This window comes from Mercurialis annua, linkage group LG8, assembly GCF_937616625.2.
Source record: "Mercurialis annua linkage group LG8, ddMerAnnu1.2, whole genome shotgun sequence".
NCBI classification, from domain to species: Eukaryota; Viridiplantae; Streptophyta; class Magnoliopsida; order Malpighiales; family Euphorbiaceae; genus Mercurialis; species Mercurialis annua.
The window spans coordinates 9,298,223-9,316,460 of NC_065577.1; the positions used below are offsets into that span (position 1 = coordinate 9,298,223).

At 31.8% G+C, this 18,238-nt stretch overlaps 1 protein-coding gene across 1 annotated transcript; it reads left to right on the forward strand.

The window, feature by feature from the left end:
* Nucleotides 1-1,264: 1,264 nt before the first annotated feature.
* Nucleotides 1,265-1,964, forward strand: LOC126661574 (uncharacterized). The gene is made up of 3 exons (XM_050355428.1): nucleotides 1,265-1,506; nucleotides 1,579-1,723; nucleotides 1,803-1,964. The coding sequence occupies exons 1-3, from the start codon at nucleotides 1,265-1,267 to the stop codon at nucleotides 1,962-1,964; spliced, it is 549 nt and encodes a 182-aa protein (XP_050211385.1).
* Nucleotides 1,965-18,238: the final 16,274 nt, after the last annotated feature.

Below are 18,238 nucleotides of genomic sequence, written 5' to 3' on the forward strand. Positions count from 1 at the left end.
GAAGCTATGATGGCAGGACATGTTCAGTATCGTTGGATGTATCCGTTTGAAAGGTGATATATTTAAAGTTCTATTTCGTCAACCGATAATTAGGTAAATTAACTAATTAAATGATTATGCAGATACCTGAAAAAACTCAAAAATAAGGTTTCGAATAAAGGCAGAGTGGAAGGAAGCATTAGCAGCGGATATCTACTGGAGGAAACAGCAAAATTTGCATCTTTTTATTTCAAGGATGGTGATCTGATGGTACCATGTCGGATGCAAAGAAATGAAGTTTGCGAAATGGACGTTGATGATGATTTCGCCTTTTGGTTCGAGCAATATGTAAGTATTAATGTTGTTTTACTGTCGTAGTTGTATATTATATTATCGTGTTGATCCGTATAATAATTGTGCTACAGGTGAAAGACCCAACTGTCAGTACCAATCCCTATATTCTAAGTCTTGCAAAGGGACCGCTTAGATCGGTCAAAACATTCAAGGGGTACTGTGTGAACGGGTTTAAATTCAATACTGAAGAATATGGGGAGGATCGGGTCACAATGAATAGCGGAGTCTGTGTAAAAGGATCACTCTACGGCCCAGCTGAAAGCGACTTTTATGGAGTGTTGACTGACATTATTGAGTTAGAGTATCCAGCTCTACCGATAAAGAGGACGGTTTTATTTAAATGTAATTGGTTTGATCCTACAAAAACGGCTGGTATGTTAGTCCATCCTCGGTATAACATAGTGGATGTTAATCACAGAAGGAGATACAACAAATATGAACCTTTCATTTTAGCTGAACAGTCCGATCAAGTACATTACTTACCTTATCCTAGCAAAAAGCGGGACAAGAAAGATTGGTGGGCAGTATGCAAGATAAAAGCTCGCTCTGAGCTAGACATGCCTGAAACAACTGTTCCAGCTTTCCAAGATGATAGTGCGGAACATCCGCTCGATGTCATAATGAATGACGACCCGAAAAATTTAGTTGATCCGAATGGCGAGGCGGACGAGGCTGCATTACACAACCCTCCAATAGTAGAGACGGAAGATGATTATCCACCATCCTCATCAGACGATGATGACATTGGAGAGGAAGATGATATAGAAATTGCATGATTTGTTTTAATGTTATTTCTGTAGAATTTTGACTTTTATTTACGTTTGTTGATGTAGTAACTTTATTTTGTTAAAAAATTATGTGTTATGGTTTTTATAATAGATGTGATTATTTTTTTCTTGTCGAATATTGTTTTGTAATTTGTTTTGCAGATATGAGAGGTTCAGGTTCTTCTTCTACCGGCCGAGGCCGGGGTAGGGACACTGGTCAGGGACGTGGACGTGGACGTGGACGTGGCGACCCAGAGCAGGATCCACTTGAGAGCTCGGATCCAGGGGCTGAGCAGCAGGTGCTGGCGGGTAGACCCGCACCGCGGAGAGCGGCGAGACAGCCACAGGACCAGCCGCCAGCTACGGACGAGACTGGGAGGATTAGAGTTACACCTGATGCTGTAAGGTATGATTGACAATTTTTTTTTAACAAATATTATTTCAAAAATGTGAAAACTAACGTTTTTGTAATGTACAGAGAAAGGTTACTAGATAGCAGGAACGACAGTGGGAGCGCATCGAGGGCGATCTTGCCCATTTTCCGATCTAGCTGGTTCCCTGAGGGTTCCTCGTGGAAGAAGCTGACAGCAGAGCATAAGGGCTTCTACTTCGAGGAGTTCAAGGTTGTTAAATTAAAATTTTAAATTTATGTTTTACTGTCTTTTTGATTTCTAATTGTTTTTATTAATTAATGGTTTGCAGAAGGGTTTTTGCTGGGACTCCACCCACCCTGAGGACCTGATTAGAGGGGTCTTCTACCGACATGCGGCTAATCGGTACAAAGATACTCTCCACAACATGAAGCCAAATAAAAAAGAGGGCAGTGTTAGTGCTGATACTTGGGCGTCGTGGAAGCGAGACTAGGATACTGCTGAGGTTAAGAAGAAGTCTGAGGTAGCACGAGCTAATCGGCTGAGTGAGCCGTCTGGAGCTGGCACCGGACCGGTTCGACATACCGCAGGATCGAGATCGGCTACGAGGCATAAGACAGTTATGGTAAGTTTTTAATATTACTAATCGTTATATATTCTGTTTATCTACTAATTAACTTTTTTATTTCATATGATAGACTGAGGAGCTCGGTCGAGAGCCCACTTTAGCTGAGTTGCATGTACGGTTGCACCTGACCAAAGCTGATCGGACTGTCTTCATTGACAAGAGATCAAAGGATAAAAATGTAAGTTTATTTTAACCTTAAGTGACTGCTTACTATGATATAAATATAACTTTATATAGTTAGTTGTTTGTAGGATGTTTACGTGTTTGTTATGGGTGTTGTGATTGCTATTTCGTATTGTTGAACAGAGTTGTCTGTAGTTGTTGCAGGATGTCCCTGAAAAATGGGTGATGATCAAATTTTAGAGAAAATGCTGCCGAATTTTAGTTAGAAATGTAGGTTTAAACTAATATTTGTGAAGTATTTTTATAAAGTTTTACTAAACTATAAATTCGTATTTTTATTCTCGGGACCGTTTCCAGGCAGAGCTTGCTGCAGCGACCCAGTCTCAGGCGGCTGGAGAAGGGAGTTCGTCGACTCCAGAGCCGATCGACGAGAACGAGCTGTTTTTGTCTCTCGAGGCAATCAAGAAGCAGCGAGTCTACGGTATTGGTTCGGCTTCAGCATCCTACATCGGCCAGAGCAGCCGATTGCGCCGCGGCGGATCATCCCAGTCACAGCAGCAGGCGGTCGTTAGTGAGGAGATCGAGCAGCGCATTGCTAGAGAGGTTGAGGAGCGACTCGAGCAGCGGATGCGTACTGTGGAGGCGGGTTTTGAAGAGCGGGTCGAGCAGCGGATCCGTACTGTGGAGGCGGGTTTCGACGAGCGGATCCGTACTGAGCTTGCGCGACTAATGACTACACTCCCACCGGAGTTACGACCGCAGTTTTCCCCACCTCCACCTCCACCGACTGACGACACTACTAGTTTGGGGTAGTATAGTATTTGGACTTGGATTTTTATAATACAGTTTGCATATTTTGACTTATTTAGTATTTATCGAATTGTATACTTTTTTACCGTTTATTTATATATAACGGTTTTGGTTTATGTTTATTTATTGTTGTCTATCGTGTATGTCTGTGATTAGTTAACGGGTCTATTAAAAAACAGGGAAATTCAAAAAATGCCGAAAACGGGAATTTTCTGCCGAAAAAATAAAAAATTAGCGACCACATATGAGTTTTTAGCGACGGATTTTCCATCGCTATATTCCTAAAAAAGACAAAATTGGACTAATTAGCGACGGAAAGTCCGTCGCTAATTAGTCCAATTTAGCGACTACAAGTAGCGACGGATTATTCCGTCGCTAAATTAGCGACGGTATAATCCGTCGCTAATGTGTCGGTATTTGGTCGGCTAGCCCGACCAAAATACCGACTGAACCAGGTCATATTACCGACGGAATTTCCGTCGGTAATTTGGCGACGGTTCTCTTTTTTGGGTCGCTAAATGATTAGCGACCCAAAATGTACCGACGGATTTTTTCCGTCGGTAATCCGTCGCTAACCTTATGTAGCGACGGATTTTAGCCAATTAGCGACGGAAATTTCCGTCGCTAATTGGCTGATTTTTTGTAGTGACAATTGATTTAGAATAAAAAAGAATCGGAAATCACTATCAGTTAAGCTTTAGTCCCCATATAGTTTTATAAATTACTTCATGCCTAATTTTCTTCTAAAAATTAGGCCATACGATACATACTAATTCATAATTTCAAAAGGAAAAAACCACAAAACAAATAAATACCAACACATTAAACAACAACAAAATATTAATAAACACCATCAATTAAAGAAACCAAAAAATTAATTGGTACAAACACTAATCCTAACATCAAGAGGAGGAGGAGGAGCAATTTTATTGTCCTTTTTATTAGCATGACAACGAATGTCTCAAAATCACTGTCACTCTCCTCTTCATCATGCTGAAGTCTACGGTGCTTACTCGAAGAAGGAAGATCAGTGAAATTAACCTTCCTTTTCGTGGCAGCAATCGTCGATTTCATAGGCGGGTTTTTCTTTGATTGAGATTTTCAGGTAGGAGTTTGATTAGTGGCAGCCCTAGTTTTCCCCATTACAAAACTAATTCAACCCAAAATCAAATTATAATGAGTAATATTTGGTTAATTAGAATTTGATATTGAACGGCCGCGAAAATCTTGGGAAAATCTTAAGAAAAAGGAAACTACCGGAATGATAGTGGGTGTTGCTGCATGATCGGCTAAGTATTTGTCAAATTCAAAATCTTATTTGTGTAAAACATATCTTGTTAAATAAAAAAAAATTCTAACCGTAAAAAATTAAACTGAATTTGGTCACCGTATAAACCTAAATATTGTGGTCTAAGACAGTATATGGGCTAATTTTCTCAAAATAAAACAAATTAAAGTAGAAATGAAAATTGGGCCTAGACCCATCTTACCTGCCCATGTGTAATCGCAAATGTTGCAAATATGGATTGAAATTCTCTCAAATTCATTTAAACTTAAAGGGTCAAGTTCAATAAATAAACACCATTTGTTATCAAATAAATAGTGTAAATCAACAAATATTATTTTAATTAAATTAATCTACACCATTTATTGTAAATGAATGGTGTAGATCTTGAATTCCACTCAAATTGAAATGAATTTGAAAGGATCCCTAGATCTTCATTTGAATCGTGCAAGAATTATTAAATTTTGCTACAATGTTTATTAAATTAAACTAGTTTTTTTTTCAAATAATTCTAATTGCTAAGACTAATGTAAAATTAATAAGTGAAATCCCTAAACTTGAGAACTCTTACAATATTCATGAACTTGATAGCCTACATTTGTTTAAGGATTTTGGTGGTTTGTTGCCAGAATTTGAGTCAGCCAAAGATGCATGGCTTGTGAGTGACAACACAATATTCATGATTTCTTTTTTTTTATTATTATATTCTTTCTATATTTTTTATTTATGTATATTGCGTATGCATCTCTTTAAGATTTTTTTTATAAAAAAAAAAGAGATATGATTAGATGGACTAAATGTTAATTGTGAATCAAATTTAAATGAAACTAATTAGTGTATGTATACATGTGTTTTTATTGCTACGAAATTGGCAAAGCTGCATTTTGGTTAGGGTGAATAAATACCTACCTTTTAATTTTTTTAAATAAATATATTATATTTCTTAATGTTTAATTAATATTAGTATATTTATTATTATATTTATGAATGTTTATTAATACAATTTCTAAATAATGTGTTAATAAAATACTTTTAATATGTAAATTTTTTATGACTTCTTTAAATAATATGAACTGACCAGCTTAATAATTGAAATATCAAATAAAATTGAACCATCACAAAACCATTAATTAAATGAAACTAATTAGTTTTAAATTATTAGCGTTATATAATTAAAGAATTATTTTGTTAGGCACTACTAGAAAACTGCATTTTAGCAACAGATTTTTCTGTCACTAAAGGCTGAAATCCGTTGGTAAATTAAGTTTTCCGTTGGTAAAAGGCTAAAATCCGTCGTTAAATCAAAAAATTTCATTGGCAATTCTCTGTTTTCTAATAGTGAGGTATAGTGTATCAATTGCATTTTTGATTCATTCAATTAGATAAAACTAAAGTAATTAATTATATAATCAATTTAATCAAATACTAAGGAAAATTATAAAACATTTAGATATTATATTGAATTGAACCTATCTAATTTTGTTATAAGGATGTTGACAAAATAGATTTCAATATTTCACTTTTGTATCGATGTTCAAAATACAAAACAAATTCCAACTTTTTCATTTTGAGGAAATTACATAATTTACTAAAAAAATAAAAATAATTATAAAAATACCTGTTGACTTTCTTCATTTTCAAAAATTCTAGTTGATTTAAAAATATTTACAAAAATAGCAAAAATTAAAAAATAATTACAGAAATACGGTATATACTATTGGTATAATGTCAGTATACTAACAAACTAAAAGTATACTAACATAATATCAACATTATACCAATACTATACACATCAAAACATACTGAAATTTTATTAATATTAAATAAAAAAATTACCAAAATAATTAAACTAACAATATATTAAAATTATACCAACAGTATACTAAGAGTATACACATCAGAATATACTAAAATTTTATTAATATTAGATAAAAATTACACCAACATTACATCACATCATATATTAAAAATTAAATTAACAATATACTAAAACTAACAATATACAAATTCTCTAGTTCATTACCAACTATAGCAAAAATACATATAAAAAAATGTATATGTTATAAACTAGAAAATCTATAGAAAACATTATTATCGATATACCGAAAGTATGATGAAATAATACCAATAATAAATCAAATACTATTTTCAAATTCTCTGGTTCATAGTTTTAATAAACCGACATTATACACACCGTATTTTTTAAATGATTTTTATTGTTTGGTATATTATTATAAATAATTTTAATTCAGTCGGTATGTTTGTGAATAAAAAAAGTCTATGAGTTTTTTTGTAAATATTTTTATAATACTTTTGTAAGAATCCCTTTCATTTTTGGCAAATTGTAGCCCAATTTTATTTTTTGGCCATTTTTTGCACATGTGGGGTGCCGGAGAGCCACCTGACAACCGGATTTTTTCTAACTCACATATTGAATGTCACATCACTCTAAAAAGGGCTCAATTCACTCCCTCAAATTTGCACATAATTTAAAAAAACAATTTCTTTTTTCATTTCTATTCTCTTCTACAACCATCACTTGCCGCTGGACCCCCTCCCTCTGCCGGACCACCTCCTCGCTGCCAGACCATTCTTCGTCTGGGTTATCTAGACAAAGATCTGTTTGATTGGATAACACATACGAAGAAGATGAAGTTTTTCTTCGTCTGAGTTACCTAGACGAAAAAAGATGGTTTTTCTTCGTCTGCCCAAACGAAGAGATTCTTCTCTTCGTCTGGTACTCAGACAGAGACCCATATCTTCTTCGTCTAGGTTTGATGGAGAGTTGGTCTAGCGGCTAGGAGGTGTTCTGGCGGTAGGCTGATGGTGGAGACTAGTGGTGGTGGTAGAAGAAGGTTAAATGAACACAAAAGTATCATTTTTTTAGTTTTTAAATTATATGCAAAGTTGAAGGAGTCAATTGATTTTTTTAGAGTGACATGGCTTTAAACGGGTGATGTGGCATTGAATATGCGAGGTAGGATAATTCTGCTGCTACGTGTGTAAAATATGGCCGAAAAATAAAAGTAGACTATAAATTGCAAAAATTGAAAAGGTTAGAATTTGCTTTGTAACATTTTAAATATTGTGATTAAATCGTTACAAGCATGAAAAATTGAGATTTGTTTTGCAAATACCCATTTTTATAGCAAAAGAAATTAGAACGTTTTAAAACGCTTCAAAAGTAACACTCAATTATATATGATCTGTAAAATATGAAAAAAAAATATTAATTTGCTCTCTAAATTTATAATATATTATTAAATAATTAGAAATCTAACTATTTTAACTATTTCGCTCATAATTTCTTAAGAATTAGGATTTAGTTGTTTAAAGAATGAAGAACTTTAGCACTATTCATACGCACTTTTAGTTTTGATAATATCGGACACAAATTTTAAATTTTTATAATTCAAAACACCGAACAATTTTCCGTTAAAAAAATTTAATGTGGACGTCAAAATAGTATTTATTTTGATGTCTGCATCAGCATTTATTTGATAAAAAAAACTGCTATGTGTTTTGAATTGCAAATGAATAATAGTTCAAGTATTAAATTGCCAAAATTGAACGTTTATGTTAAAATTGTAAAATACGATACGGTTCGTGTTCTCTTTAAGAAATTAAGACTAAAAATAAAAAACTAAACTTTATTGAATAATTGTACCACACATAGTTTAATATAGAATAACAAATTATTAGTTTCTTTATAATAAATTTTAAATAATGATAATTTCTTTTATTTTATTTTAATTTTTTAAATAATTAAATATAAAATAAACTGAAATAAAATAAAATATAGTCTAAATCATTGAGAATATGTAAGTATTATATTTTGAATAAAAAAATTACTTATAAATTTAGCACAATTATGCATAATAATTGATTTACTAATTTTTATATTTCACTACTCTCTTTATCTAAAATTGATATATAATATGAGAAAAAAAATACATTAAGATATTTAATTTACCTGGATAAGTAAATTAATTTTTTTTTAAATATCATATTTATTCTTATTTAATTAAATAATTATTTTGTACTTTTTGATGATTTTTATTTTGTTTTGAGTGCATTCTACTGCACTTAATAAGATGCATATAAGATTTAATTATTTAAAGAGAAAATTACTTTAAGGTATCTCATATTTGTCATAATTCATAGTTTGATACCCCTTTTTTGAAAATCAAACGATTTAGTACTTCAGATTTGATTTTGTGAACTATAAGACCCTTCTGTTAAATGTAGGTACTCAATCGTTAACGGAATGAAATGTGAGGTACCAAATCGTTTACAAATGAGGTACCTAATTGTTTAAATAATTAAAACTGAGGTACCAAATCGTTTATATAATTGAAACCGAGGTATCAAATAGTTTGAAAGTAAATTTCAAATTATTAACTGAACTAACAGAAGGGCCTTATAATTTACAAAATCAAAACTGAGGTATCAAATCGTTTGATTTTTAAATAAGGGGTATCAAACTGTAAATTATGACAAATGTGAGATACCTTAGAGTAATTTGCTCTTATTTAAATAATAATTAAGTGTCTGCAATTTGGGACAACTATCTCGCAAAGTCATTTAATTTTCAAAAATATACTTAAATAATACTAAATTCAGTTTTACTTAAAAAGTGGAAATCTTTCACATTTATAAACTTATTTTTAACAATATAAAATATATTTTTCCAAAAATACATCTCTAGTACATTTCTGATATGAAACACACAAAAACAAAACTTTTAGGTATTGAATAAAAAGTTTTTAAGTACTAAATGAATGGAAGAGGAGATTTTTGAAATTTTTTAATTTTAATTTTATTTTTTTTATAATTTTCCAAAAAAGAAAGGCTAAAATTTTAATTTGAAAGTTAAGAGAATTATTCTTACTAATCAACCAAAAATTTAGTTATTTGATTAATTGTATTTATTACTAGGAGTGGGCAAAAAATCCGGTCAAACCGATTAACGGAACCAAAACTGGAAAATCGAACCTAAAATATGGTTAACCGGTCTAAGAGTTTAGGTTTAGATTTTAATTTTTAATTTTTATGGTTAATAGTTTAGATTTAAATATTTGAGATTTACCGGTTTATAAATAATATATATTTTTATAAATTGTGTATATATATACACACATTCTTTAATGATTAAAATAATATACATTTTATTATACATTTAAAAAATTTAAACACAAAAATATATTTGTGAGAAAAGAGTTAATATTTAAAATAGGGATATTAAACTCCCTATGTCACTGAGTTATTCCAATATTACAGAAAGGGTACTAAATTTCAAATCATTAAAAAATGGTCACTAAGTTATCAAATTATTTCACGGGATGTCACTCGAGGCAAAACACACCAAACGTTTTGCATTTTATCCTACGTGGCATGTCATAATTATAAAAAAAATGTATCATTCAGTATCTTTTTTTAACAAAATGGTATAATTCAGTATCCGTTTTGTAATTTGCGATAAATTTAATATTATTTTAAGACGGTGACTTTCTTGAGAAATAATTCGATAACTTAGTGACCAGTTTTTAACGATTTGAAATTTAGTACCCTTTTTATAATATTGGAATAACTTAATGACCCAGAGAGTTTAATATCCATTTATACATAATAAGTTATCATTTACTATACATTTTATGTATTTAGGGAGTTAAATTTGATTGCTATAATTATAGTTTTGAATATTTATATTGTTTTAATTATTCATAAAAATAGTTTAAATTTGTATTTTTTTATATATGGTTTGTATTTCTATAACTTCTTTTTGTTTGGTAGAAAAATTAAAAAGAATGGAATTAAAATTATGATTAGATTATATTTAAAATTTTATCTATAAATTTTATTTTTCTATTGGTTATATGGTTAAAAATCGCAAAACCAAAAAATAAAGCTGTTTTAGATGGTTAACCGATTTAGTGGTTAACCGTTTAAAATTTTAAGTTTAGGTTTTTAATTTTAAAGACCGTACTACTATTGACCGGTTTACAAATTACCTTCATGGACCGGTTAACCGGTCCATGCCCACCCCTATTTATTACTAAATATCAAGTTATTTCAAAATATTTAATTATTAAACTAATAGTTTAAACTAGTAATTTTCATTTGATTTCTATTTTGGTATGTCGAATTTCTTATAAATCTATTTTTACTATAAATGAACAACTAAAAAATGAAATATTATTTTCATAAGTTGATATATCTCATTATTTAATATTAACTATATTAAGAATGTCCTAAAATTAATTATTTTATAGCTATAGTGCTGCTATAAGTTAAAATATATAAAAATATTAAAATATCATGCCGAGCAAAACTTATTGGAGAGAATTATAAATGTATGATAAAGTAGGGACCTATTTGAAAATTATAGAAATACTATAAAAATGGTCCAAATTTACCTCTTTATTTTAAAGTTTCTTTACATTTATTTTTGGGTCAAGCACAAGGAGTGCATTTCAGTTCACTTGCTAATTGTCAGAATGTTTGCTCACATGGCAAGTGGTGACGTGGATGGTACAGAGAATCTTGTTTGTCGTCTAAGAAAATGACGCTGTGTTCTGCGTTGTCCCGTATATTGTTCGTTCTTCCTTAAATTTTAGCAAAGCTAAGTATTTCTTTTTTATAAAAAAACTAAGTATTTTATATTTCATATTTAAAAAATTAATTTTATTGTTCTATAACATTAAATCAAATTTTTTTTTTACAAAAGGTTTAAAAGAATTTATTTCTACTCGTAGGACAAGTCTGTAACATGTAATCAGCAATCCTCTAAAAAAAATATGTAATCAATAATCTTTTATATATTTCAATAATGTATTTTTAAAAAATTTAACACTGACAACTAACAGCTAATTTAGTATAATTCTATCTTTATAAAAAAAATTATATTTTCTTTTAATTACATTAGTTTGTTAAGTAAGTAAATATATCTATTATTATTAATAAATAATTTAATTTTTAAATTTACTTTTTCAAATAACTATAAAAACAATTAGTAATGTAGATACAAATAAATTTTTACTAAATTAAATTAATTAAAAGCTAATAAAAATAAATATAAATAAATACAAAATTATTTATAATCGCATTATGATTTAGCTTTTGTACTTAAATATTATGTCGTGCCCTAATGAAAAGACAAATAAACAAATGCAAACTCAATTATTATATCATTTATATTTATCCGCTTATATTTAGTTACTTAATCAAATTGATGCAATTTCCATGGCTAGGCAAAAAAAAGTAAGGTTCATTACAATTTATTACACGAACTTTACGCTAATTTGCAATTATAATATAAATTTTAAAACTTGACAATTGTTACACCAACTTTCATTTTTTTTTTGGCAAATTGGTATATCGACCAATCATGCAACGATATGGCTATATTATATATTATAATATCCACGTTAGTGTTTTTCTAGTTCTGTGTACCGATTTACCAAAAAATGAAAGTTGGTGAGGTAATTATCAAATTTTAAAATGTGTGTTGTAATTGTAAATCAGGGTAAAGTACATGTATTAATTTACAATTCACCCAAAAAGTATCATTGTTATGTGTTTGGATTTAAGTTTGCAAGTAAGAAATCAACATAAGGTGTCGTCCTCTCCAAACCACACCCAAAAACCCTAATCCTAACCAAACATCAAACATCATAGCCCTTTATGTTCGATTTCAACCTTAAAATCAGGCTCATCTTTTCATCCAGTCGAAAGTAATTTATTTCAAAAAATTCTACAATGATGCCGTTATATAGATTTGGAGAAGACATTCGCTAAATACCATGTTCTAGGAAGAGTCTCTATATGTAGAAAAATGCAACATTAAAAATTATTATTTTGGGATTTTAAGGCCAAACCCTGATTTGAAGATCAATTGGGTTATTTCGCAATTGAATATGATCAATACATGAAGATTTAAATTAAGGGTTCTTCATTCGAGGTTTTCAGTACTGCACCCACCATTCGACCTCCTATTTTGAGACGATCCCTAATATTAGTTTTCAATCCTTTACTAGGTGATGAACGTTCCTATGCAAACGTTGCTTTTAATAGTTAGAAGGTTAATATTGCAGCTGGACTAAATGAAAACATACAGGTTCATCATTTCCATCTGGGTTTTGATAATAGCAAGATTGCTTCACATAATTTGGAATGGCTTTCCAAGGCAAACTACTTTTTCAATTCTTCAAGCTAAAAGGTTTTTACTTCATCATGATATCTTATTTGAGAATTTAGCATTTTAGGAGGAAATTTGACTTTGATTACTTTTTCAAACCAAACTGATTCTATCTCCTTTTTGGAGAATATTGCATCAAGCCTTAAGAACTTCTTTCAGTCATTTGTTTCAACGGGGATTTTAACAATCCTCGTCTCAGATTAACTTAGGTTAAAATCCCAGGAGTGCCCCTTTAATTATGTATGTTTCGAATTTTTATAGAGATAAGGAATTTGCTCAGATAATTTATAAAGGTTCATCCTAATGTCACTCTTTATAATCGTTTGGACTCAGGTTCAGTCTTTGTTTCAATAATGTGCAATTCAATTAACCATTCAGTTTCTACTTCTTTTAAGGATCATTTGTTTCAAGTTCATGATGTTGAATTTTATGTCCTTGGGGAGGACTTCACTTCTGCTTCTTGCTCAAAATCTGTTAGAGTAGCTCCCATAATGTTGGATTTGATCCTCTCGCCATTATGGTCTTGCAACGAACTGTCAATAGTTATCATAATAAGGACATTTTCTTCCAGGAATCAACTTATAAGCCTTTGGAGATTCTCGTTGCCGAAACTCATTTTACTTCGTCTCCAGATCATCACACTGCTTCTACTTCTCTTATCCCTACCGTTGTTTTGGTATCTGGCCAGGTTCATGATTCTATTTCTCGGCTTCTGCCTTCATCACATGATGTTCATTTTATCACTTTTTGAAAGAAAATTTGTCATATGAAAAAGATTGATAACTCAGGCAACGTAAAATATCTTTTCATTCTTCTTTCATGTGAAGTGGCTAATATTACAGATTCAGGAATTATGAATTTAAATCGTATTAATAGAGTTTGCATTTTGAGTAACAAAGATGACATTTTAACAAAAGTAGAGTGTTCTTGGGAGATTGGTAAGGCTCTAGGCATATTAATGATCATGATAAAGATGTAGGCCATAAGCAACTTTCATCAAATATTTGCCAAGACAGAGAGAATCAGTGAGCTTGATGTTGTTTTTGTTCTAGGTTTTTTTAATCTTGTTACATTCATTCTTTTTTTTGCAATTTTTGAGGGGCACTCCTTTCTGCCCGTAAGCAATCTTTTATCACAAATTTGGTGTTAGAACATAAACTTTTCTTTTGGTTTGGTGGAAACTAAAAGGCAACGGGTGGATGATTTTCTTATTAATAAGCTTTAGCCAAACTTGGATTTGGTTATCCTTGCATTCCTTTAGACGGTGCTTCTAGCGACCTTATGTTTATATGGAATACAATCTTGCTTAATCCAACTTCTATTGTCAAGGGCAATCATTGGATTTGTATGGATTTCTTGTACTCGGACGCTCATATTCGACACATTCTTATTTTTACTAGCAACATTGCATCAAAGCGGATTGATTTATGGCTAGAGTTTTGTTCCTACACTACTTTTATGAGTACGGTCATCATTAGCGGTTATTTCAATGACATCTTGGAACCAATTGAAAGAACAAATTGCGCTTTTTATTCCCTTCCATGATTTCCCCATTCATCAATGATACAAAGCTTGTGGATACTTCATTATAAGGGCGTTCTTTTACGTGGCAAAATTTCCTCTATAAGTCTCAAATTGATAGGTGCATTATTTCAGCCAATACTGCTATTTTATGACCTTTTCTTTCCTTTTTAGCTCTAGAGTAAAATATGACCATGTGCCTATTCTATTCATCTCGACTAATTCCTTTGATTGGGGTCTGAAACCATTTTGATCCATTGACACTAAGTGGAACCACGAGGACATCTCTGACTTTGTTCAACTTCATGGCTGTCAATTTGTGAATCACATAATAATTAAGAAATTAAAAGCTCCATGTCAACTAATTAAATCTCGAAATGGAGCATTTTATTGGACAAAAATAAGAAAGAAAAACAGTTGAATCTCTCTATTACATATTTAGAAGTTGCTGCTAAATTTGGTCCTTTGGATGCTTCTGATTTGGACAGCTTGACTTCTCTGAAATCGCAACTTTGTATTATAGAGAAGAATAATAATGCAATATCTCGCACAAAATGACGTACTCAGGGAGATCTTAATACAAAGTATTATCACATCATTGGTTTAACTCATTACAGACATAATCAGATTTTGATGATTCAAATGGAGAATTTTTTTTTTCCAGAACCATATGATGTTAGAAGTCATATTATAAATTTTTTTGTTCTCTTTCCAGCAACAATTCTCGATTCCTTAGACATTTCTTATTGGATTTTTGGCAGCTAACTCCTAATCTTATAGCTTCAATAACCCGTCCTTTCTATAAACATGAAACCTTTTGGGCTTTATCTTCTTGCCATGAAAATAAAGCCCCTGGTCCTACTTTTGTTTTACAATAGACCTTGGGCAGCTTTGAAATATGATATAATTAAGTTATTCTCTGATTTTCACAAATCACGTTTCTTACCAAGGGATATCACCTTGCATTCATGGTTTTAATCATGAAGATTGTTGGTTCTTTTTGTCTCCAGGAGTACCGCCCAGTTAGTTTTATCAATGGTATTTATAAGCTTTTATCTAAAGCTCTTTCTACTCAGCTAGGTCCTTTGCTTCACAGTCTGATTTCTCGTGAAGAGCTTGCATTTATCAAAGTAAAAAGCATTTACTATTGTAAATGATTGCTATACATCTAGCTTCTAGGAAAAAAGATAAGTTATTATTGCTCAAACTAGAATTTCACAAAGCTTTTGATACTATTGATTGGAAGTATCTTCTACATGTTATGGTATTGATGTGCTTCCCTTCTTATTGGATAAACTGGATGTTTAAATGTCTTTTAACAACCTTTACTTATGTATTGGTGATTGGCAGTCTAGTTAAGCCTTTTATGTTGCATCATGGAGTTTGATAGGGAGACTCTATTCCTCCTTATTTATTTTTGATCGGAGATGAAGGTCTTAAATGCATTCCGCAAAAAGCCCAGAGTTGTGATTTGATTGATGGGTTTAATTTCTCTGAGACTCATGATCCAATTTTCCTACATCATTTTCCTAATGACACCCTAATTTTCTTTCCCTATGACTTACAATATCTGAAGAATTTAACCTGAATTCTCCATTGCTTTGAATTAATTGTTGGGTTAAAAATAAACTTTCATAAAAGTTCTATAATGGAGATTAACATTGATGATAACAATCGTTTAGCTGTATCTCTAATTGCGGATGTAAATTAGATTTTTTTCTGGTGCAATATCTTGGTCTTCCTCTTGCTAAGCGCAATATTCCCTTGAACTATTGGATTCGCCGCTTAGTGCTTATTAAATCTGTTTTGTTTAGTGTGTCTATTTTCTTTATATCTGTTCTGTAAATGCATGTCTCTATTTACAATCAGCTTGAATCTTATATGAAGCATTTCCTTTGGAATGGGTATTCATATGCTATAAGGTTATGTAAAGTGTCTTGGGGGGTGATTTGTTCGGAATATTATATCGGTGGTTTGTGTATTTCTCGTATTAGAAATCAGGATTAGAGTCTTATATTCAAGTGGGTTTGAAAAATTCACTCAAGTGATTCAAATTCGTTATGGTTCTTTGTTATTTCATCTTGCTCTCTTATTCACAATTGGGATTCCATCAAAAAAATGGTGACAGCTCTCTACTTTCCTTTATTTAGAAAGGAATTAGTTATTGTTGCTTCATTGATAAATTTTCTTGGGATGTTAAATGTCGATTTTCTGGTAAGTAAAAGGTGACTTAATTTCCTTCTAAATTGACTGCTGGCTGCCCACAAGTGCAGCTGAAGCTTTATTTCCTCCACTATAAAATCTCTCTAAGTAGAATTAATTTTTTTATCACATAAATACTTCGTTCGACCTAGTTATGGCGCCGTAGTCTTCGACTTGTTGAGACTGCTGATCTGTTACAGATGTAAAATCTACTGTCGTATGTCCATCTTACAACCTGCTGCTGATGCTGCTCTTTGGAGGTCAAGCAGTCATCCTTACACCATTGCCAACTTCATCCGTTTGTCGCAATCTTCACAAATTTCAACTGTTATCAACATACCATTCAATTTAATTTGGAAATCGGCAATTGTTCCAAGGATAAAATTCTTTCTCTAGACTGCTTTCCATGATCATTTGGCCACCTTAATATTACCCGCAAGCCGTAGTATCATTGTCTTATATACTTTTAACTAGAAAATCAAGCCCACATTTTCATGCACTACTATTTTGCTCAATCACTGTGTAATACCTTTTCCTTAAACTCGGTCTGTCTTGGGTGATGCCTTCATCCTTAGAAAGCTTCTTCAATCAATGGTTGGTCAACTCTCTATTTAACTCAAATGCGTCTTTATGGTCTTTTCTTTAGATTCAGTTGACTTTGTAGATTTAGAAATGTCAGAATGGTTGAGTTTTTAACAATAAGTAAAACAATCACTCAGACATCATTTTTTCAGAGTTTTCTTAGCGGATTTTACGTCCAAATGTCATAGAATATAATTTTCTTATTCTTGTTTGGACTTCTTTCAGTCTCATGATTGTATTTAGTGTTTTTGATCGTTGTTCTTCCTTCCTCAAGACCTACATCCTTAGTTGGGGGTAGGTGTAACACCCCAAAATATTTAAGTATTTAATTGGACCACGTATCCAGTTCTGATTCGCCAGGATGGCGATATCGGAAAATAATTTCCAAGAAATTAAAGTAATTATACGGAATTTAATATCATATTCCAATTCTAAAGTTGGAATTTGAATTGAAAGGAAAAATGCCAAGAAAAGTCCCAAACTAGAGTTCAGGGACTAAAGTGGTAATTTAACCAGTCAAGTCCCGAAAAAGATAATTATTTCGCCAAGGTCCGCGAAATGTTTTATAGTAATAGTGGTAAAAGTTTCGGGTCAATTGGAGACCTTTTAAAATTTGGACGCGAATACGTTTGGGCTAAATTGCAACTTTTGAAAAGTTCAAGGACCAAAGTGCAAATTAGCCAATTAAATATCGAGAATAGTAATTGAAATATCATTAACGGAAAATAATAATATTGGGATTCGTATTATTTATCAGATATAAATAATACGTATAAGTTATGATTAAAGAGTTAATTGATTTAGTTATGGACTAAATCGAACAAAAGAAAAGTTTAAAGAACATATTGTATTCGTTAAAGAAGATAAGGATCAAAATGATACATTGGCCATAACATATAAGACTTAGAGTATGAAATAAATCAGAGGAGTAAGAAAGAAAGAGAAGGCTCTAGAGACAACGATTCATTCATCGTTTCTCACCGTCGTTTCGCCGCCGTTTCGCCGTTCGGCGTCTGTTTCGGACGATTTTTGCGGCAAACTCTTCGGAATTGGAAGGTCTATTAATATTAAGCTTAATTTCAAGGTAAGATTTCGGATTTGGGTGGTTAAATCGAAGGTTATGGGCTGTTTAGATACAAAACGTCACGTTTGAATTGAAACGCCGAAAACGTGTCGTTTTTCATCATTTTCGTATGAATTCTTGATGCGTTTTGTGTTTAAATGAATTGGGTATATGTTAATATGGATTTTGAGTGTTTTAGGGCCTCGGAAACGGTCCGGAGACGTCAAAAAATGTTGCTCCCGAAGTGCGCACGACGTGCTGCACTTCAGCACGTCGTGCTGGTGCGCGACGTGCACCACAGGGGTGCACGACGTGCACCACAGGGGTGCACGACGTGCACCAGTGAAGGGCACGTC